Below are 24,885 nucleotides of genomic sequence, written 5' to 3'. Positions count from 1 at the left end.
CAGCCTCTTCAGGACACCGTAACTCTCCTCATGTGCATTTCCCTTGAGTGTGGTGTCCATGAGGAGTTGTGGATGATCTGCAGCTACGTTAACATGAGTGATGCATGCACGAGTTTTTATGACAATTAATTCTAAGGTTATTTTTGCAGAAATTTGTCTTAAAAATAGATAAATATCGATGCATTACACATGTCAATTGTTTTAATTGTCTAGAATTTAAGCGAAATATTGCAAGTGATGGTGCTTTCGTCACAATGTTGCGAGAGGGGAAATTTACGAGGATAGATTTGTTTGTCAAACTTATGTTGGGAGCATTTATACCTTTTTAAACTGATACAAAAGTACAAGTCTGTGTTAATAATAGATGCCATCATGTTTTAGGACGTAATGCTCAGGAAGTACGTCCTCATGATTAATTTACCATCAGCAGTAAGAGCACTGCAGCCTGCACAGACTTGACATGCCGAATGTTTATGGTGTCCTCACATAAATGATTTGAAAAGCAATTCTTTCTCATTATTTATGATGCTTTTATGTGCAAAAAATCAATACCTACAGTACCTGGGAGAGACTGGCAGCATATGGACACTGACCCATTGTTTGGATAAAAAAAAAATCTAAAAAAACACAAAAAATTGTTGAGTCTTTATTATAATCTTTATGTTTTTTCCTAGAGTCTTATTTTCATATCTTTTATGTATTTTAAGTGGCGGCGAAATGCTGTGGCTTAATGTGAACTCTGATCATCCTTCATGCAGCATATTGAGTGTTTCGTCTGCATAATTACAGTAGTGGATTTATTTTTATGTGCACAGATGGTATATACCTTGCCACTGATTCATAGCCACTACACTCTCTGTAAGTTTTTTTTAAGAAACAAACTTGCCTTCTCTGATTTAAGCATTTAAAACAGTCTATATAAAAATGAAAAGTGTGGTGAGCTTTAACTAAAAATGTTTTGGTGATGATTGAAGCGGACCCCGATGAGACACTTCTATCCACTTTCTAAGTTTAATTTCCCTTGTGGCATTTTAATATTGACTCTTTAACACTTAAGACTAATAGATAAAAATATAATAGTGTTCAACTGCAGGGGAGATGTTTACATATGTACAGTATTGGCATGAATTTCAACTGTGTACAACTTTGACCTTAACTGTATGTGTTTAATTTCTTACCGTCTTGTGTCAGTGAAAGTAATAATACATAACTTATGAAATATATAGCATTATTTTTGACAGAAATAGCTAAAGACTCTATGATGATGCTGTTTTTGATGTTTGTTTATATTAAAAAATATTATATTGAAAAATGTCTTTCTATAGTTTGAATATTTGTTAAATGAACTACAGCATCAAATTAAAACTCGGTCTTGGTGAGGACACGAAATCAAACTTTAGTTTTCTCCTACATTTCGACATCAGTAGACACCGGCTGCTCAGCCTTCACTCTTCAGTCACATTTATTTGTTAGACAGAAGGCACATTGGTGTTTTCTGTCTTGCTGTAACTAAAATATTCTCGGGGTGTTTTTTTCTTTTCCCTAATGTCTAACTCCCCACAATTACTTGCAGGATAAAATTAAATCAGTCCTGCTGGTTAATTATCAAGCTGAAAGTTTTTTCCTCTGGGTAAAAAAAATGCTTTCATTTGATGTGACATTTAATGAATGTGCAAACAACAAATATATCCTGCTGCTGATGTTATGTTTACTGAGCAGATTTAGGGTGTCGACCAAATCTCTTGTATTTATTTTAAAACTCACAATGAATGCCGCTGCCGCGTGCAACTGAGATACGTTTCCGCTTTGACCTTTAAATATCACTAAATGGAGCGCAGAGGATAGCTTTTCAATCCAAAGCCTCAATCCGCCTGTTTCGCTTACAGTGAAAGATGTACAAATCAATAAGAAACATGTAGCCTCGCCGATAAAAGGACATTGATGCAGATATAAACTATCCAGCTAAGGTTTAGCACACATATCAGATTATGATTACTGCTGCAAAATACATGTTCTATATTCATTTTTGAACGGAAAGATTACCTCATTCATAAAACAGATGAGACAGTTTTTTGTCTGGACTCTTGATGTGGCGAAGCGTTAGAAAGCCTGGATTTATGTTTTTGTTAACATAATTAATGTTTTCAATAAAAAGAGTCTGCAACACCATTTGGCGGATAAAGGAGTGACACTATACATTTAGCTAATTAGATTTTAGTGAAACAAACAATTTTTGTTATTCAAAAACCATCTTCTGTTATTATGTGTTTGGATTACGTTGCTCAGGAGCTTTTTGTGAAAGTCTTCGAAGTGGCAGCAGCTTTTGAATTGAACATTTATTGAACCTTTAAAAAGGATACGTAATACATTACCATTTTGCTACATCCACCAAATTCAGTTTATGTTATTGGGATTTTATGTGATAGACAAACACAACATAGTCTATGATTGTGAAGTGGATCAAGAAGTATGTGCAGTTTTCAAACATTTCCAAGTTTTGCACCTTTTGTACACAGCTGTTATTCGAAACTAGAGAATAAAATATCTTCTTTGTAGAAAAGTTCAGCCGACTGTATGGAGAACATAAGTGAACATGAATTTTATTTCCACAGATTCTCAAATGGACTTTTGACTGGGACATTCTGACACAAAAATAAGCATCTAATCAGTTTTAATCCACTGATCTCCTATTTGATACCTTAATTGTGCTTTAAACTTCACAATTTTACCCTTGACTGTGTTCCTTTGTTTTCATGATGTTTGTGCTTTAATGTTCTCTTACAAACCTGTGAGACCTTCACCTTCTGCGGGATTTGTACTGAGATGAATTTACACAGATTTTATTTCGTGTTATAAAACGTAGAAGAGTGGAAACTAATGGACGGCTCACTTTCAAGATTTGCAGAATTACATAGTTTAGAAAACCAAATGTTTTTTTTCCATTCACTTAACTGTAATGTGCAACTTTTCACTTTGTCTATCGCATACATCCCCAATTAATACATTCGTGTTTGTGTTTGTTGCATGACAAATAGTTTAAGCAGTGGGAATATTTCTGCACCGTGATTAATACCTGTGCAAACAACAGCAGCGTTGGCAGAAGACGCTCTTCTTTCTTTGCTACAAAAAGTATTTTCTGGATTTCGTAACTTTGTTTGGTCTCAGTTTTCTTGCTTGAAGCTTCCAGCACTACTGTCTGTTTCTCATCATGTCCACTGCTTGCTTGTTAGTGTGCAGCTTGAGGATACAAAGCAAAGCAGAAATAAAACCACCTGGAAACTCTGCCTGGTAAAATATAAGGCTGGTGACCAGTGAAAGACAAAGTGAAATTGGAAAACATTTCTCTGAAGTGTTACCTTTAATCTATTATGCATTATATCTAATAAAGTAGTAAACTACGAACATAAAAATAACCTATTGTAGCAGTTACCAAAGACTGAAGTATGATTAATAGTATAATTGTTTGCCTGTGAAATATATGTGTAAAAATGTATTATGCAGGGTAAATCTGGTAATTGCTTACTTTGCTTGGCAGGAAAAACAGACTCTTCTGTTTCAAAGTCACAGAAATGCTTCAAGTTTTTTGAAGTTGCATTTTTCTAGACTTTGGGGACTTTTCCCACAAAATTACTGTCTGGTCCTTAGAGCCAGTCATAAAAGCATTTTGGACAATGTATAATTTCAAATGTGTAAATTTAACAAGTGGAGACCAAAATAAGTGCCAGACCTAAAAAGCTGCTTTCTGCAGCTGGACAGCAAGGACCTGAGAGAGACATTGTGTTTTACTTAATCCATTTACACTGTGCCATATTTTCAGATTATAGCCCTTTAGGAATCACTGCGTTGGTCCTAAAATACAATTTTATAGGTGTCACAGTCATGGATTAGGCTGGGCTTCTGCTGCTAATATTCGGCCAGATTCAACTCAGTAAAACATTATTTTATTTTGTTCTATAGGAGCAATAAATTCAGTGTCTTTGGAACTTTAATAAGTAATCATATTTAATTAAAAATAATAGAAGTAACAGAACAGGTCACGGCTTGGGGAAATGAAAAAGCTGAGGCGCAGAGATCTTCATGCAGTGAGATATGTTTAATAAAAGTTGCAGACTTACAAGAACTCAGAAACAGCACAAGAAATAAAGGAAACTGAGGAGGATATATATAAAAAATACAGAGATGAATACTTACAACATAAATAGGCAAAACCCTAAAAACTCAAACAATCAATGTTCATGACAAAACATTTTCCTGCATTAATAAAAGCTGCCTCGGATTCGGCCAATGCAGGAGGTGTTCATGTCATGGTTTGCAGGAAACAATGTGCGTAAAAATCTGATTTAAGATTGGATATTTGCTGGGCTCTTTGTTTTAGATACAAAAGTAGTTGATTTTTCATTTTTAATGCTTAGGACATCACGCATATCAGAGTCGGTGTGCTTAAGAAAAATAAAAGTATTCCTCTGATGATGGCAAGATTCGTACTGAAAGTATGTGTTTAGTTGCTTGGATTGTTCAGTAAATGGTTGCAGGAGCTGTAGGAGAAAATGTTATAAACATTGACTGTGACACCTTTCTTGTTTTCCCAGCTGTTGACACCAACACCTCGTTAACTAATTAGCAAGGGCATCATTGCATTCTGGTCTAAGCATTAGTTAGCTGTCATAACAAGAGCTGTCTCTCTCCAGTGCCTCTGAAATCTAGTCATGCCTTTTGAATCTTTTCACATTTTGTCACAACAACAGAACTAAACATGGGATTTCATGTAAACAGAGCAACACAAAGTGTAATGCTTAATTGTGAAGTGGAAGAAAAAGGATGCATAGTTTTTAAAATGTAATTATCTGAAAGGTGTGGTGTGCATTTGACACAAATGACAAAAAGGGTTTTCTAGCTCTGGCTGTATGCTTATTTGTAGATGTTCTGCTGGAAATGTAAGTCATCACACTGGTACTCTGACCCCAGAGCATGATGCTCCCACTGCCACCTTCACCATGGGGTTGATGTGTAGGGCTGAAACGATTCCTCGAATGATTCGAGTACCTCGATTACTAAAATTCCTCGAGGAAAATTTACCTGCCTCGAAGCTTCGTTAATTTATGTTTTATTAGTTAGCGCACCGTGTTCCGGGGGACTTCATTTGCGTTGCGCGGAGCTCTCACTTCCGCCTCTGAGTTGTTGACAAAAGCTAAGTCTCAGCGGCATAAAGTCCAATCTTCAAGATTGGCCCGTGGGGATTTTATTGATTGATGATAATGCCCGACTTTTTATCGTTTTTGGGGAACCAATAAGCATCCTTAAAATGACTGGGGAATGCCTGGAGTACGGCAGCATTTCTCCTCCGGGGCTGCTGGTTGAAAGCGAACGGCGGGAAGAGCGCTGAGGTGAGCGGATAGCCTGAACAGGGCGGGCGGCTGAGTAGCTGATGCTTACCGTGTAGCTTTACCGACGAACCGCACAATAAATTTCATATCCCGGTCTGAAGAAACGGGTGGCGGAGCGCATCGTACATGGCTGGTAGATGAGTTTCTGAGTGTGACCAGTGAAGGTGTCGTAAATATCCCGTATTGCTTCCCCCCGTGTTCGTCCCCCGGTCTAACGGTTCGTCAGTCCGCTGGTCTATTTCCTCCCCTCCACCCCATCTTACGTTCGTTCATTCGCCCTCTCCTCCCACTCCAGGCGGCATTTCCCGTATTTTCAAACCCAAAGCGTGACAGGTTAGGTGGCAAGGTGAGTTTAATTAATCTATTAAACTCACTGAAGATGAATACATAAACTAAAAGCTGGATTGTAGACATTTTTTATAAGCATATTTATGAGCCTGCCTCTTTGTTATTAAATTCAATAGAATTTCAGATTTTTCTATAACTTTTCTTCTGGTTAACTTAGAAAGTGAGCTATTATTGTTACAGGTTAGTTTTCTAAACTACAAAAAGCAACTGTTAGGGATGCTCAAATATGAAAAATTGGACTGACATTGATATCTGATAGTAACACCGGTATTATGCCAGATTTACCAATATTTCATTTTAGAAATTTTTTTTATCCGATTACTCGATTAATCGTAAGAATAATCGATAGATTACTCGATTACTAAAATATTCGTTTACAACAGCCCTGATGTGTTCAGGGTACAGTATGCAGTATCTTCATATTCTGTTTTGTAAGCCAGGAAGTAACATTTCAGTCTCATCTGACCAGAGCTTGCTGTATCCCCAGCTTGACTTATTGTAAACTTTAAATGAAATTCCTTCTGGGTTTCTTTGAACAGTGAAACTTTTGTTTTCTTGTCAGATTTGTGGAGTGCATATTTTTGGATAATGGACTATATTGAATCGGTGTACTTTGTACACTAACCCTCTCTAAAGAGCTCCTGAGGGAACAGTAAAACAGCTGTATATATACTGAGATTAAATTACACACAGATGGACTCCTTTTACTAATTAGATAAATTCTAATTAGTTTCAGATTTTATTTAGAGGTGTCGGTGTCAGACTTGTTAAATTACTTTTGCAAGATACTCTAAAAATCAATAGTTGATCGGTGCAGTGGGGACCATTCTCCACAGTTGACCCGTTCAGTTATGCATGACTAGTTCCCCTTATTGCTGTTCAAATAGGAGAGTGGTGTAAATGGTTCTCGTCTGACTCCTGGGACCGATGGAACGTATTCCCCCAAAATGTTGAACTCCTTTTAAAGATTCATGTTGCCCCGCAGGTGTGATGCTAATGAGTTTAATTTAGATGACAGCGTGATCTTGTTAAATGCACTGCTGCCACAGTGAAGGGTGGAAGCATCTCTCTGTTGCTTTACAATGAGAGGTTTTACTCGGTCTTCCCATTACGATGAGCTGTCGTTGTATAAATGACTCTCTACTCGTTTTGCGATAATGCGAACAATTTGTTGTGCCTTAGACAAAGTGTCTGCAAGTTGTTCTCAGTAGACTCCTGTTTGCCTGTATCTAAAGGAATCTTATGAAAAGGTGTCTTCCACTTTCTCTTTGTTGCTCTCATTAAGTAAAGCCTCAGGCTTTGTATAAATCATTGGAGACTTGATGTCTGAGCTGCTCAAGGGGAGGTTTTTCAAGTGAAACTACCTGGTGCTTTGTGAGAACAGCAGGCGCATAATATTTATACTTACACCTTAAGTACAGAGTGCATAACTGATGAGACTGAAGAGAGACGTTGGCCATGGACTGTGAACACTTGTGTTGATTTTCAGATGTAGCAGACTAACAGTGCAGATGAGCTCACTGCGGTGAAATCTGGACTCCTGTGGAGAGTTGACCAAGGTTGAAGTTATGCAGCAGCTCAGCCCATTTCGAAATGACTCACAATGGTTAACATTTTATGTACTTCAGCTCTTTTAGTCCTCCCTTTAGTTTCACTCTCGCTTTGCTTTGGATGTCGAGCTGCTGCTGGGACCGTCTTTGAAGACGACGGGCTTGACAAAGCAAGGTATAAGTTGTTATGACAGTGGAAATTCGCTGCTCATATTTCAGTGTCTGCTCTAACGCCTAAAGGTCTGAGTGGGTGTGAAAACGAAAGTTTAAAACAGTTACACTTTTTTTGTCTCAGCTTAGAAACACCTATAATAAATGAAGGATTTAGCTTTTTCAAATGTCCTGCTTCTAATCGATTCTAACGTTTCTTACTCTGCACTCAAAATTGAAATTATTCCACAAAATCAAAGAAAAAAAAAAAGAGTTGTCAGTAGTCTTAGCCCTTGGACAGTAAACATGTTTTTCTCTTAATTTACACACAGTTTAAAAAATACAGTTAAAATCCTAGGTGTTAGTTGGGAAAACTCTCTGACAAAAACAGAGAAAATAACTGCGGATTCTCACAAAGCAGGAGAATGATTAAAAAAATTATATCTAAGTACTAAGAGCTGGACTGGAGTTTAAAGAGAACCACACAGCACAGAACCAGACTGCTGGAGCTACCAAGTGAAAGATTTCAAAGACCCTTCAAGAAAACTAGTGCGAGATGTCTCTAATTAATCCAGAACTACTGCCAAGATGTTAGCAAATGACTTGGCCTGATTACAATCATTAGAACAAACCACAAACAACCATGTCTTCCAAGGAGACATCCTTTTGCATCCTCAAAAGATTATTCATACTGGAAGCATGTTCCTTGGTCAACTGATCTGAAACTACAGAGCTCTGACCATAGAGATCATTTTTTATCTTTCCTATTGTGTTAATGAGAGTCAGCTAAGACAAAGACTCCTCATCAGGCTGCCTTTAAACTCTTGGCTTAATAAGTCTTGACCACTTCTAAATAATTTGTCAGCATTTCGGGGAGACTTGTGACAGGACATGAATCATTTATAAGCTTTTTGACAACACACCGACAGGTTAAATGTTTGCTTCTTCTGACATTGATGCTGGCATCTGCATTGGGGCTTCCTGGGATGTTTCTTCAGTCTCAGACGAGGTTAGAAACTGCAGAAAATTGACGACTGAAACCTCATTTGAATTATTCTACACTGATTAAGGATAAATTAAAATCCTGTTGACTCTATTTTTTGAAAACAATAAGAGGTGATTCTTCCTTTTCCAGAAAATATTTCTAAAATCTTGTCTCTTGTTCTTCATGCTAACCCAGCACTGTGTATCACTGGACGTGTTGGTTAACAACAGTTACTGTCTAGTGAAACGTGTTAAAATAGGTGTAATAAAATCTTAATGCATGCTTTAATATACTTATAGAAGTATTTAAATACAAACATAAAATCCTGACTATTCAAATAATAAAAGCACTTCATTGTTTTTAAGCTATCTTCCGTGTATTGCTGTACAGATTTTAAAAGTATAGAACAGAAATAGTTTTTCTTCACTTATTCGTCATGTAATTATGCCCATCATCCCCCTCAATCACTAATTTCTTCTTTCCCATAATAACTGTCACCACTCCTTCATTCTTCTCTCATCGGCCTCCTCAATCTGTCCCTCACTCACCCTAGGAAGATATGCGTGGTTATGGTGCACAGTGATTGCTACTGCAAGCCTAATTAACAAGCGATCATTTTGGTTTGAAGATATGTCCAACCTGTCCAGAAGTGTCTCCGCTAAAATGTGGAAATATGTGGTCCAAAATTGGATGTTTAGTAAAATAAAATGGGTTAATAAGGTTTTTTTTTTTAAGCCTATATGTCGACAGTTTTAGCAGTGAGTGGCAGATTTTACAAAAAGACTGTACTGCTTGTCAGGAACTGAAGTTAAGGACCTGCTTTGTTGCAAGCGTGCCACACTGCAGCGTGACTTAAAATTCACAATTACTCCATGAGTCACTTTCCATGTGCTCCAGTCATGTTTCTTTTATTGACTTTGGTTAATTTATTCTGAATTATATGAAGCAGATGTCACATTTCAGTTTTAGCTTTCAGGGATTTTTGTATGATTTACTGACTTTGAGGTTCTTACAATTATTTAACTATATTGCATATAAACCTTTTTTGTATGGACTCAATAATAAAATGAGATCTAAGGCTTAGTGGTGGATTAAAAACATATTCCAGATCATTCAGGGCAAATTAATAAGAAAATGCTAGTTACTGTCTTCCTTGGTTCTGGAGAGATTTCTGTTTGACATTGATATGTTTTTCTGTATTTAAAGATCTAATACTCTTAAATTAAATTGGGTATTGTTTGTCAGATATAAGGTGGCTGCATGCATTTTACTTGAACTGCGTTACATTTGCTGCTGCTAATAAAATAAATGACAGTGTAAGTAGTAAAATATCTAATAAATAATGCAAGTATCACCCCATTATTGATTGTTTGTCAGCTACACAACAGCATACTACAGAGCAAATGAGATAAAGATTAATTATCAGTGCTGGGAAATAGTCGTTTGACAGAACAGCTCTGGAATAATCTTTAGAAAATTTTAATCAATATGAGCTTCCTAATGAAATATTCAGGATGAAAAAGTAAAAATTTCTCCCTTTAGCCGAAATTGTAATATTAAGTGTGAAGAAACTATTTTGCCCCCTGAGAGAAGTATTGCCAGTTTTGCAGGAGTAAAACATTAAAATCATGACTCAAATTAATTATCTAACTTATTGTACGCCTTCTTTTCCTCCCTCCCTTCCAGGCCACCTCTATCAGACCCCGGGCCTAAAGCAGGAGCGCAGAGCACCCATGGGCCAGGCGACAGGTTGGCCTCCCATGATGCCAGTCAGCATGCTGCGCCTCAAGGAGGCCAGGGTCAGGGACATGCAGCCAGGAAGAATCTGCAGGTTGACTTGGGGGGCGGCAGAACCGGAAGGTCCCCTTCTGTGTCCCCGGACCGTGGGAGCGTCCCCACCTCCCCTTATTCTGTGCCTCAAATTGCTCCGATGCCCAGCAGCAAGCTGTGTCCTGTCTGCAAAACCACCGACCTGATGGGCACTGGGGACGACAAGCCCAACTTCAACACCTGCACACAGTGCCGCTCCATGGTGTGCAACCAGTGCGGCTTCAACCCCAACCCTCACCTCACAGAGGTAGGCAGTGCTCAGTTATGGCATTTTAAAAAAAAGAAGCTTGTTTTATTGTTGATTGTTTGACATAAGATATTTTTATTTGACAATCTTTATTCATAGTGGAAGATAAGGGTTGCAAACAACAGGATAAAATTGAAAAAAGAATCAAAACGAGTCAAAATACCATTTCATCAAAAACATACCACTAGAATATATTAATTACAATTTAATACATAAAAAATGTGAACAAAACCCCCATAAGATATTTGTAAAAATCATAACATTGAGATAAATGTCTACTATTAAAATACCTTTAATAGGGATTTTAATATATGTGATAGTGATGTAACTTAGTTATGAGCAACAAAAAATGCTGACTGTGTGTCATTGTGCATTCACATGGGAAATATTGCTATAAAGAATAGTAATATCAAGTTGACTTTTTATTGCTTGGCTTGTAATTTTCAGATTTAAAAATGTAAAATAAAAACCTGTCCTTGATTAATTGAATTACAGGACATTCTTGGTACTGTTGAATGTTTGAAGGGATCAGAGATTGTTTGACAATCTGACAACAATTATTTCTGTTTGGTAAAAACATCTTGCATCTTGGTGTGTTTGTTTATTATACACTTCAAGTATTATATCAGTATCAGTATACTAAATGCGTGACAATTTTGTTTAAAACATTCTAATTAAATTTTCATTCTGTGGAAAGATTTTTCTAATCGCCGATGAAGAGCAGCTTTGATGATGACTATTGTTGCTGAGTTGGCTTTGACTGCTTCACAGTCTGTAATGCAGCAGCTGAACAGGAGGGAACATGAGAGATCAGTTACATGCTGACTGAGAGCTGTGAACCTTTGGTTCTAACAACAATTTGTCTTGATTTTTTTAAATCTGTTGGATGTAATTTGCAAGTCATAAAATGTGTTTGTGGACAGAAACCAGCGAGTAACAGAATTTGAGGGAGAAAAACACAAGCTTAATTAATCAGGTTGCAGAATTAATTAAAACAATATAAGATATTCTTGTAATTTAATCTTGACAGTATATGTTTAGTGATGTATGGCACTGTCCACATTTAAAAATAGGTGGAAAGTCTCAAATTAGATTAATTTTTTGTTACAGTAGCAGAATCTCACACACAAAACATTGCTGCAAGTCTCTTACCAGTGAGATTCAAACATAATTTTTTACCTCACTTATTATCCTCTTCACTGCGTGGGGTGGCAAGATGAACTTCATCCAACCTCAGCCTTAATTGTCACAATTTTAGTCAATATTAAACTTTTAATTGATACTGTTAATGTAGATATCAATGCATTTAGAGAAGAAGATAATTTTGGTGACTATTTCCAAACTTTGTACTTTTTATCTTGCCATGTATGTTGTTGTACATGTGAAGAAAGGGAAGTGTGTTTTGTGGAAAACAATCTGTCATAGAGTGAAAGTATACGAATCTGATTAGGACAAATTATGCTCAAGATCTTTGTGACTTTCAACAAGTAAATCGTTTGGAGTCAAGAAGATTTTAGCTTAGTTCATTTTAGCTTAGTTTGCCCGATTGAAATATAGATCAAATATTTATATAACAAATACTAACTTATAATGCATTCATCCACATAGCATAGAAAAAACATATAATGTAATCTAAGAGTACAATCCTTCATCAGTTGATCATAAATTTATGAAATACAACCATACAGAAAAGAAAAAATCTCTGCCTGCTCCTGATGACCTTTTCAGCTCGACTATCCAAGCCAGCCACCATCACTGTTAATCGCAGTTTGACTCATCATCATCCTCGATAAACACCATCACGTTGATCTGCCCATAATCAATTTCCCTTCTAAGCGATAAGGCGTGTTTTAGATAGGCTGCAGAAAAGCCGAAGCTCAGTCCATGTTAACTAGGTTATGGGGGTAAATCTTCAGGTCTCCGGAGGCAGAGCGCTTTCCCTCAACGTCTCTCTTCCTGTCAGCATCTGTCCAGCTCACTGAGGCTGAGCTGAAAAGTACCCGCCTCCGCTGTTCTCTTTACTCCCTCGCTCTCCTTCACTCCCTGCCACGATCCGTTCTCCGCTATCTGTCTCCGCTTTGGTACACGAGGTTTTTTTTCTTGTCCTTCCGATTCCTACGCCTTTCTTTTCTTTTCCTCTAACAATGGAAGCCTCCAGAGTTATGCTACCCTCATGCATGGAGGCACCCAAGCCTAAAAACACAGCCATTACCCAGTATACGTACATCGGCGCTGCATTTGTACAAAAAAATAAGCATTTACTCTCGATAACCCAGTGCATAATAAGCCTGCGGCTCCTCTTGTAGCCTGTAGGCCAGCTTAACTAACGTTGCATTATTGCAGTTCTGCCACATGACTCATTGAAGTTGATGTGAAACTTTATGACAGATGACACAGCCACACTTGATTCACAGTAACACTGTGGAATGGCCTAATTCATATTAGCAATGTGATTTATTTTAGGATCAACGCAAAAGGCTTTCTCAGCTACCTGTTCATTAAAATAAATGCTTAGATGGACTTCAATGATTGTTAATGGCAGGGGAAATATACTGAGCTGCCTTCACAGGAGCAGCACCAAGTATTCCTAAAATCCTATCAAGCTTTTATAGAAGATGGACGTACAGCTCCATCACTTTTACTGGCAGCCCTAGTAAAATTTAATAAAGTCTTAAAAATAAATTCAGGCCCAGTATTTATAATCTTCTTCAGGATACTTTGAGGTAATTTGAGGGTGTCTCTTCTGAAGACATGGATTTTTTTTTTTCTTGATTTACAACATTCTAGTCTATTTAAGTGCGGAAATGTACTTTGCAAATTAATTTGATTGACTAATAGATTGAGTGATTCATTCATTCATGTGCTGATCTCTAATAATCGTCTCCGTCCAGTCTACAGTTTCTGACTTGGCTAGGTCATCTACAGCATCATAGCATCTCTTCTGGGTTATCAGCTCTTGATAGGTTGTATTTTTTTTTTCAGGATCTTTTGCTTGGTGCTTCTACCAGGCCTATTTTAATTGCTAAAGCAGGAATGGTTTCTGATATGGACGACGTGCAAAAACTTGGGCCATTAGACTTCCCCGTCTGGAAATCAAGCCCTTAACTCTAAAAGTTACATTCTAGATTTTATGTTCCTTATCACTATGTACAAAATGGAAGTTTGCATTACACATAATAAAATGCACATTCTCTCTGGACTTTCAAGGACATCTGCAGCATTTACTCATGCCAGGATTACTCACTTGTTGACATGTTTAGTCAGAGATCATGTCTTGCTTTGTAAGAGGTCTGTTTGTTAACAAATGCTTTGCTCAAGCCAAATTACCTCTTCCAGATTACAGCAGTAAGAGTAGAATTTGTTACAGATTGATTATAGATTTATTGCTTCTATTTTCGTATTACTGATATCAACAGAATTTAATTTTGAATTTATGATTTCAAATACGAATTTAGAAAATATATTGAAAGCAATGTTGGAAAACAGTAGTGATCTAATATTTATAAAACATTTCATTAATCATATTTTTGGAAACCAAGTTCACCTTCCAACCCAAATCAAACCCTGTTCACTGGAAGAGCTCTAAAAGCAATAAATAACTTAAAAACAAGGTTAACAGATCTTAAAAAGCAACATGCCAACCTCAGATCTAAAGGTGTTCAAGAATTGATGAAAAACACGGTAATTAAAAGCTACAGTAAAGGTCAAATTATTCATATCACTCAGTCCAGAAGTTTGTTTCCGATAGGAAATGACAGACATCTTTAAAAAGATTGTACAATTCTAAGAAGAGTGTACCAATTAATCAAAGCTTTTCCTTCTTCATTTAAATTGTTTTAGAAAATGACATGATAAAAATTATTTATACACATCTCAAAAATCAGTTGAAAAATCTTTCGTCTTCCATTCAGAAGAAGCACAAACATAAAAATAAAAAAAGTCAAAGAAGCCGAATAATGTACATAAAAAAAATCTCAGAAAAGTGGCTAGTATTTGATGGGATGATAGAACTGCTGGAAAACTATTTCCCTGGTTTGCATCTCTGCCATGTAATCTTTTCTGTTGCATTTCTTGCAACCTTACCTAGTAACTGCTGAGATAAAGTGGATTTTTTTTTTTTACCACAAACACAATATTTTTCCACCTGTCTCTGTATTAAGCAAAAGATTTTAATGATTTACTTAAAACATTTAGTACAATATGTCCTCATTTAAAATATTAAGGGCTAGCCTTGTTTACGCAGAGCGACTTGGGACACAAAGACTGTTCTTGAAATATAAGTCAGTGTTGTGTCAAGCAACTTAATGACGGGAATGCAGTTCAGATGTAAACAGCAAGCAACAAATGGATGTCATGTGCCACAGTGTGTTACAGGGCTGTCAGTCAGGCTGAAAGGAACTGTTTTATTTACAGATTTAGTCTGACAATTGAGACCTGCAAGCAATCATGCAGTTGACTTCTGTTCACATGTGATAATCTTCTGCAGGAGATAACTGGGTAAAGAAATGAATATGCTCCGCGCTTCAAAAAAAAAAAAAAAAAAGAGTAGTTACGAAGGAGTTGAGAAACCAGTGATGTTGGGGAAGAGCAGCTAGAGATTCAGAGAGACGAGGTCGTCTGAAGACAGCCTTCAAACAACAGAGAACAAGAGCACACAGTGAGAGATAGTGAAAATACCACAGACACTCCCCAGACACCGTTCTCCCACCACCATACAGGAGAACATCTGCTTTATAATTGGTCCAATTTCTATTTATAGAACCTACCCTCCTTCTGTCTGCAGCAATGGCCTGGTCCTGAGAAGCCACAGCTGAAAGGAGAGAGCAGTGTGAAAAAGCTGTGTAGCAGCAGGAGGAGATGGAACAGGAGAGAAAACCATCATCATAAATTAACCATAATAGCTGCAGTGTTTATAACACGGCAGAGCAACTGTACAACGATTCAGCACCTGGGAAGAATAGAAAATACAAAATGTGCAAATAAATAAAACAAATAATTTTTGCACGGAGCAAACTGCTTCTCTGTAAAGGAGCCGGTGACACTCACAAACCACAGGAATTTTAAAACATAAACTGGCAAAATTTCGATAGTTCAATTTCAAAATCTGAAGAAGACCTTGGAGGTCTTTTTATTCTTTTTTTTTTTTTTACCCAACAATCCAACAAGCTGAGAGTTGTTTTTAACAAACACATAGGCCCACTGGTTCTACTTTTCTGCACACAATAATTCAAGTGGCAGGAGTATTAATCACATTTAAATAAAGCAAAAATAATTATTTCTTTTATACTTCCTGGAATGTCCTGGATAAACACCAACCCTGCAATGTGTTTAGACACAAAATATGAGTTAAGATCATCCATGTTTTTTCTTCATCCTTTTTTTCTTTTCTTTTTTTTTAAGAAACTGCATGACAGAATCAACTTTGCTGGTTTAAAATATATCACTAAAATAAAGGTTGATACTACCAACAAAACAAGTGTTAAACAGATTTCTATTAGATAGCATAGCACGTGTGTACCTTTATATCTGTTTACACCTCTTCATTTTAAATATACATGAAGCCTTAAAATAAATTAACCTTTTCTTGTAGTGGCACAGTTTTGTGCTAAAAATTGTGATGTGATTTCAGTACGTCTATTTAGTGGGAAAAATAGTTACAAAACGAGTAATAATTATTGTAACTTGTGCAAAACAAATGTAGCCACAGCATTTCTTAAAATGTTTAATTTAATGTTACAAGTTGATTAGAGTAATTAGGAACTTTTGATTTGTACCTTCTGTTTCCCTGCTTCATTAAGATGATGTGACACAGACACCGTTTCTCTCAGGATCTCCTCAGAAATGGGAAACACAGGAGAACTTGCTATTAAAGTGAGGCAGATTTGGTGTTGACTCTTGTACAAAAACAGCTACTTGCCTGAACTTGAACATATCGATATTCAGGGCAATAATTAAAAATCCAGCTGGATTAGAATCAAACATGCCATCGTAGGCAATGAGAATCACAGGGATAGTACAAAAATATCTCTAAAGTTGACTAGTCAAGAACTGCAGGCAATATTTTACTCAGTTTATGCTACTGCAATAAATGAATATTTCATTATAAAGGCTCGATGCATTTTTCACTTTGGGTGCCAGTAATTATGGTGGGCACTTAAGTATTTATGTTACCCCTTGTTTTTACTGATTGCACCCTTCAAGACATTTTATCTCTTGTCTCAGAACAGCTAAAAGTCTTATTTTATAACCTCGAGGTGCTCTGATATGATCATGAAAAGTATAAAGTATAAAAGTTAAGCTTAACTATTGCACTGTGAGCTCAGCTTTATCAATGTTTAAAATGATCAGTGATGAAGTTAGAGGGCAAAGAATGTCTTTTATTCCACTTACACACACCCATTTATGTATAGCTTCCAGGCAAGGTCTTTTTATCCACCTATTAAAGAGAACGGAGGCAGATAAAGTCATCTTGTGATAAAAGCGGGCAGCAGCACATTGCTTGGATTTAAAGCTGCAGATGTCAGAATAGTTTGTCTGGAGCAAGGTTGAAACTGATGTTGCGCAGGCATGGTGAAGACATGTCAGACTTACTGCATATGAAGACAGTAAAAATTGCTAAAGCGTATCCCCTTACACTGGACGACTCATTGATGAACTGGCAAATGTATCCCTGCAATTTCCTGTAGATTTCCACAATATTTTAACACCTTTTCCAGTTATTTCTATTATTAAAAGGCCTGACTTTTTTCACATTAAAAGACTTTCTAAATACACACATGGAGAATAAGGGGAGCATTCATAGGACAGGCAAAGACTTATCATAATGTCTCCATAAAAGGTTTTGTTTTTGAAAGTGTCCATGGAGAGTAATTAGTTGTCAGTGTTTAACTTGCAGCAGACAGCAGGCGAAGTAGTCTCTTTTCAAATGCAGATTCAAGATAACCTCTATTCATATTGGGTCAGATTCAAGCACTGAATGCCAGCCTTCTGAAAGCACTAATTCATTTTGAAGTCAACAACTTTTAATTGACATTGAACTTTTTCATAACATATTTGCACATAGAGGTATTTAATCTTTTAACTTTCTGCTCAACAAAGCAGCTTTCATACCACACTGTTCAATACATGCTGTCGGGATTAACAGTTTGCACTCTATATAGTCTGAATTATATTACTTGTATTTGTTTTGCAAGAGTCCTTACTCGCAGTATCTAATACTGGTGGAAAATGAAATATAATCAAATAATGACTCTGGAGAACTTGACTTTATCCAGATATACTTGACTTTATATGTGTTGGATCAGCAACACATATACAATTTACAGGACAGATATAATTTTTTTTTCACTATATCTTAAATAGTTCACTTTATTTAAATTAAATTAAATTAAAATTAGATATTAAAATCATACATAAAAATGTTACTTTTTTAATTTAATTTTGATTCTTATGCTACAGTTCATCATGAACCAATTTACTATTACATCCTTTTCTATATTAGTGTTTGACTTGCTGAGTAATTGTGCTTTGTAATTTGTGAAGAAAAATAAGAGAATATTTAAGATAAACACAGTTTAATTTATTTGATGCTTACAGCTCCCTTTATATTCCAATTTTCACATTTCTTAAAAGTTACTTTATTCTACAAATAAAGCCTTTTTATGTGTAGAATTGTGGCACTCTTTGCTTTCCATACAGACTGTGTGGTGTAAGTTATTAATATTTTAGTCTCCTGTGTTCGATGTTTAGATTTAAAACCTAAAAAGCATGGACCAAACCTTGCTTTAGCAGCTAAAAGGTTCACAGCTGCATCTTCATTTCTTCCACAGCTTCTCACTTCTAGTCAAATCCTGTATGCAGCAGTGATGACGCACCTGGTAGAAACGTCACTCTAGCGCAAGTTACAAAACAGCAGAACTAATGTTTGCCAGCGTTCAAACGTAGCCAATCGGACCTGCTATAATTATAACTTCCACTGGTAAAAATACACAGGTCTCTGACAGAAGCTGCTGAGCTTGTCAGCACCAGTAGAGCAGAAGACACAGAGATGAGACAGGTCCAGCTGCAGGTGACAGAGGATTGGAGAGCGAACCACGGCATGTTCCTCCGGTGACTGTAGCGGAGCGGTTTCTTTATATCAAAGCGATGGGCCAGTTCTCTGAGCCAAAGCAGAAAAACAGATTGGAGCTGTAGTGCACCAAGTATTTTAAATAATTTTACGGTGTGGACTTAATAAACTCAAAGTCAGAAGTTGTGTCAGCGGCTAAGCCATTTTTGTGCTTGGGATAAGGGGATTCCTGATTCTTAATATATAGGCACGGAGAAACCTAATAAAAGAGTTTTTTTTTTTACTTAAGTATTATAGTAAATTAAATATAAATCCTACAGACCTATTTTGAAAGAGTCCTGTAGGATTTCAAAATACAGGCCTAACAATTAGCTTCTTCGACAGTCAAGAAGCTAAATGTTAGCCAGTTAAAACCATTCTAAAACAAGTTTTGATGTAGGTTTGGGATTATTTTCCAGCTGTTGAGTTAACATAATACTTAACTTGGACGCCTAACTCCATATAAATTATTCCACCAGCTTTATGTAATGCAACAGTAACTGACAGCAAAGCAAGCCCTCATTATCAAGCTAACACCATCATACATGGTAGGTATTAAAACGTCTTTAGGTCTTAAAGCTTCATTTTGATTCATCCAAACATAATTTTTGTCATTGTAGTGAAACAACTCAGTTTTAGCTTTGTCCATGTGAACAGCTGCTGATTCTAGTCAATTTTAGAGCAAGAGCTTTTTTTCTTGACATCTTCTCATTTTTTTTTTCTTAACTCTCTTCATAGTGAACAGTAACACTGGTGTTCAGGCTTGATCCTCGGTGCTCATGGGTTGTTCCCACCAATTTTCTGTCATTTAGGGTGACATAATGACCACTAATGACCACTTCAAACATTTTATACCAGACATTCAGTAACACAATCGTATCCTGATGCACAGATCAGTAGCCAGTTTGAGGTTCAACCCATAACTTTCCAACTGTGTGGCTACTATTCTATCTGCTGAGGCACGGTTGGTCCAATTGGTGCAAAGGCCAGTGTCAGTGCAAGTTTAATAAATTTCTTTTTCTTTTCTAATGTTTGATTATTGCCTTTGACTGCAGCCTGTGGCAAATGCACAGCAGAAACATACATTTAAAGTTGTGGATGTAATCTCTCTGGAGGTTTATTTCACAAGTAACTTCAATTTCTGGAAATGAGTCATAGGCACTCTTCTAAAAATATTTGACTTTTTTTTTTTTATTCTGGACCTAATGCCAAAACTGTGACATAAGGACATACAGTATGTAGTAAGTTTCCCCAGGCTGTTTTAACTGATTTCAATGCTGCCGAGGTTGTAATCCTGAGGCTCAAAATTGATTTTCTCAAGCTTCCACAGCAGCATTAACTTGGGAGAGCAAGTTGTCCACAGTGTCATGAATAAACACTCGGTTATGTTTTTTGTAAGTGCACTTGAAGTAAACTTTATAGGCAGTGAGCGTCCTGGGTATGGTATTGATCTTGGTTGCAACTTCAACTTGTGATTACTTCTAAACTTTTCAAAAGAGTGCTGTATGCCTCGTACTGGGAGCTTCTCGGTTTGCCTGTTACTTACAGTTTGTTGCTGTTCGTGGCCTATTTATTTATTTTTTGTTTGCATATAAGCACAAATAACTGGTTGATGAAAACATTTATGAAAGCTCATTAGATTTATTTTCTCCCATCTTCTTTGGTTAATGGGTGTTAAAGTATAGTGGTTCTTGAAACTTTTTCCCCTTTCGTGCCACAAGTATCTAGCTGGAAAGCAAATAAATGTTTTAGGGGTGGAAAATTTGAAACATTTTAAACTCCTGGAAGAAATTTCTGTTGCTACTCGGTGATCATAGGCAGATGAGGGCTGTCAGGAATACACGATGGAAACAAAAATATAAAATGTACAATACTTTGATCATGGACCTGTTCACACACCCTTGATATAAATATATTAAAAAAGTGTTAATACTTTTTATCTGATTAGTCAATAAATCATCAGCATAGTTGATAAACTAATTCATTACTGAAATAATTTAGTTCAGAAATCTTAGCTTACTTGTTCAAAACTTTATTTTGTATCTGGTGAGGAGATATAATTTTTAGATTTGGAAGAATTCTTGGAATCGCTGTGAAGGAGGAAGATAAAATTTACCTTCATCTTTCTGGACAGGATCAGGTTTCGGATAAAAACTGACTGACCATCGTTTCAGTCACCTCTAAAAACAATACTACTTTCATATTTTTATTTTTTCTTTTCACAACAATGACAGAAATATTGTTGTGTTTCTGTCAAACATACATTTTGGAATTGTAATGCAATATTGTCATTTTTTCAGATCATAGCACAAAATACATCCTACAAAGTTTGGGTGGATTTTAGCAAGAAAGGAGTTTTATTTTTTATTTTTTTATCTTTCATGTAGTCTTGATCCTTCATGCAGACATATGGAGAAGACAACCAGTGCTTGGCAGAAATCCTTTTTATTTCCTGGCAGAAAATCTTGCAGCTCCTTCAGTGTTGCTACTGGCCTCTTGGCAGCCTCTTTGACCAGCTTCCATATTGTCTTTTCATTAATTTTAGAGAAGCATCCTGTGTCACTGCTGTCACAAGTTTTTTTCTCCACTTATTGAGGCACATTGTATATTAAATTCTATGAACTTTTGTTATTTTTTTCCTGACTGGTAGCTTTAATGGCCAAAAACATTCCTCTAGGACATCTGAACTTACTATACGTTTATCAGGTTCTCTGTGTTTGAAGAAAGATGTCAAGTCAAATAGATTAAATACCAAAATTGTATCAAAAATGTTCCAAGAGGTTAATCTTTTTTGCCCTAACTAAATCTGATGGAAAATCAGTGGGTTTATTTGAAGAGGGATGTAGATAAGAGATCTCCCTGCAATCATAGAGTTTTGGAAAGCTTTCAGTAGCTGGAGTGGGCAAATATTGATAAGTCAAGTCAAGACTCCTACACTTTTGAGCGCTGCTATAGGACCCAATCAGGAAAATCTGAATTGATATTTTTCTAATGCCTGTCTAAATCTGTTTTTGCTATATATAAGAAAACCTACACATCCAGAAAAATCATGTTTCACAGAGAATGTGGATGGAGGCTGAACTGAAGTGTCTTAAAAGCCATTTATTTGTAAAACTCCATCATTTCCTCCAGTGCATGTTAACGATGTGCTTTCTGCTGGGAAAACTTGTAAACATTTGCTTGTATTGCAGTCTCACACAATAGTGTCAGGCTGTATTTTCCTTTCTATCTGAAATATTCCTATCTAATCATTTCATGATGCTTTTCAGCACAACGCTTCTGGGTGCAGTTATTAACTGGAACTTTAGGTTGACAAATGGTGGGAACTGGGTCAGGAATCCAGCCGAGGCGCATACAAGCTGATATTTGCATACACCAAAATATTTTGCAATAAGAGCTGCCAGAGACTAAATCTGGGACACTGATTTAATTATTACTCCATAGCTCACTGCATTTAAAGTCCCAGCTTGTTATTATCACTTTAGCTTCTCTCCACAATAAGGAACAACAGAAAACAGCAGATCCCGTCAGCACATGGAGGAATTATTCATGCTTATTAGATCGATTTTGCCTGACAAGCTCCTTTTATTACTGCTAAAAACGGCATATAATTTGATTACTAATTTACTGTAATGTGATCATTTCAATTCCAACACGTCCTACGATACATACCTGCTTTTAAAATGTTTGGTTACTACTTTTGTTACTTTTTGAGAAGTATAATTTCATCACAACTAGATCTATTTCACAGGTGATCCTGTTTGCAATTCCACAGTAACATGTACCTAAAAGTAAGGTGGAAGAAAGTATTTATTCAATCTCTTACAGCTTTCTAGCTTTGATGTAATTATTACATTAAATAACGCCCAGATTTTTGTGCCATGAACTCAATAACACCAGAATTATAAAAGCTGCACAAGCATAACAGATCACAGCGAAAATCATTGAATGCACATGTTTTAACTTTGAGATTCTGCAGCGTGTGTCAGGATTAAATGTTAGTCAGTACGCACTACTTTCCCGCATCCTATTAACAATTTGGCTCCCTGCTGCGGCTAACACTGCACCAGCTCACCTGTTGAGAGCCTCTCAATAAGCAGAATGAAAAGAAATTCATCAGCCGTTTCCACACATCCACTAAAACATTCTCATTCATCTCAGTTTGTTTAAATGGACTCCATTAGCTGCTTCGGCCACATTCAGGAGTAAAGCCACAGCATTTATTGAGTAGTTGCTTGTAGTGCTGGCCGGGTTGGAATCGAGCATAGACAGACAAACTCAGAGAGAAAGAAAAGGAGCGAGTGAGAGAAATAGACCGAGAGAGAAGCAGTGAAAGGAATTTCAATGTCTTTGGCCCAATTTGAAAAGAATGATTAAACCACTGCATCTCAGTCATCCTGATTATGAAACTGCAGTCAGCTGAGCTGCCATATGTACTTCAGGGAGATACCCCACCTTGATATCTAGGCAGAGCTTCTTCCTTCATCGTGATCACACGCAGTTTGATGATTGGAATGTTTTTTCATGTACTGCATTGCATTTAACATCAGTCAGCAAATACATGAATGATAGCAGGTGGGGAAGTAACTTCATCTTAGAGAACGTTGTATGGCTGTGAATCTAAAATAGCTATAGGCTCAAATGAGGTTCTGATGGAGCCACAAATTTGAGCAAAACATCAGTGTTGCATATCGTGAGATATAAATGATTTAATACAATGAGGTAACTTCCTGTTCTTCACATACAGCTCACTGACAGTTTGCTGGAACCGAATGGGGAGGAGAAGTTTCTATTTGTCTTTCACACTGAAGTAGCGATCACAGTCTGAAACGTAGGACGGGCTCAAGGTGTTCAGACATCAGATTCGCGCTGTAAACACTCTTTTGTGAAGGTTTTTTGAGCTCTAGTGATCTTCATTTCACAGGTAGAGAGAGAAGGAGGGACGACATGCACGAAAGGTTTGAGATTTGAGAGTCGAATCCCAGATGGCTGACTCAAGTATCAGTTGCCTCCATCTATATGTCAGCTCTGCCTCGGTGTCTAAGCACTCACGACTCGACTGAGACTTTAGGTTTTAACTCATGAACAATCTTTATCCCGTGTAATCAAGGGTAAATGTGACTTGGTCCGTGTAGATCATTTGAGTAAATGACTAATGTACCTCTGAGTTGCCATTGTGTAGAAATGACAGGTTTTCCGGTCACTTTATATCTGTAATGTTCCCCAACAGCATGTGGCAGTAAAAAGACTGAATGGCAGCTTCCAGGTTCGTCTGTGTTTAATAATGCTATCGGACGTGTGTTTACAGTGAGTGAGGCACAGACCACATCTCTGACTGATATTACTTTTCCTCCTGCATTTGGTTTAATAACCAGAACCACTGCAGGTCATGCTATTATTGACTCAACATTAAACCTGTCAACATTTGCTGTATCATCATAATGATGATCACATGGATTACTCTCATCGATTCAGAACGAAGTAATATCTTAATTTACCTCTGACGTGTTATTTTTTAATGCGATGATGCTTTTTCAAAAATAAAAACACTTAGTGATTCATTCATTCAGAAATGTGAAATTAATTGGAGTTAACCAATTTTTACTGTCTTTTTTAACTTAACTGTTTATATTTTAGTGCAGTGAATGTGCATTTCAGTTGCATCCCTCCTTTTAAAGTAATTCAGAGCGTTTAACAGTATTTTTCACACATTGGATTAAATTTATTGAAAAGGATAAACATGTTAAATTTGTATGTTTTTAACCCTCCTGCTACCTTATTGCGATGCTCAAGAGGATCGAGGAAAAAGTCTCAGTCAGTCAGACAGAAGATCATATTGTCAAATTAAATCTTCTATTTCCGAAACTACACATAAAAAACCTTGAAAAAGCACATACAGGGTCAGTACCGAGTTGAGGGACTTGTGAGCTGAGACTTGACTTGACCATGTCTGTCTGCCCATGACCAGAGAAAACCCACAGTATCCTTGCCATGCCATTTAAAATGCTCATAAAAGTGCAGTAGCTTTTAAATATTTTCTTTAAAACTGTGGTAAACCTGAAAAATAGAAACTGGACATCGCTGATTTAGGATTTAATGCATTTTAGTTCTCATTCATGTAATAAATCTTATTGTGTTGATTCAAATGTTTTAAGATGTTTAGGGAAAAATAAAACTTAAACCCTGCTTTCGTTTACTTCTTACTGTACTTTACTAAAATTACCCTCCATAGATTCAAATAGGTGTTACTATGTGGTAATAAACCTGCAATTTATTACCATTGA

General features: G+C 36.6%; 1 protein-coding gene across 1 annotated transcript in view; it reads left to right on the top strand.

Annotated features, from left to right (window-relative positions):
* bsnb (bassoon (presynaptic cytomatrix protein) b) overlaps window positions 1–24,885 on the top strand; it is a 93,243-nt gene that overhangs the window by 4,529 nt on the left and 63,829 nt on the right. Inside the window, exon 2 of the mRNA XM_088005646.1 lies at window positions 10,104–10,494. Within this exon, the coding sequence (XP_087861772.1) occupies window positions 10,104–10,494 (391 nt within the window). The remainder of the gene's footprint in view (window positions 1–10,103; window positions 10,495–24,885) is intronic.

Source organism: Poecilia mexicana, unplaced genomic scaffold, assembly GCF_051168715.1.
Source record: "Poecilia mexicana isolate PSO_F unplaced genomic scaffold, ASM5116871v1 scaffold_5, whole genome shotgun sequence".
Classification (NCBI taxonomy): Eukaryota; Metazoa; Chordata; class Actinopteri; order Cyprinodontiformes; family Poeciliidae; genus Poecilia; species Poecilia mexicana.
Note: the sequence above shows the minus strand (reverse complement) of the source record. Positions and strands in the feature narration are given on the sequence as shown.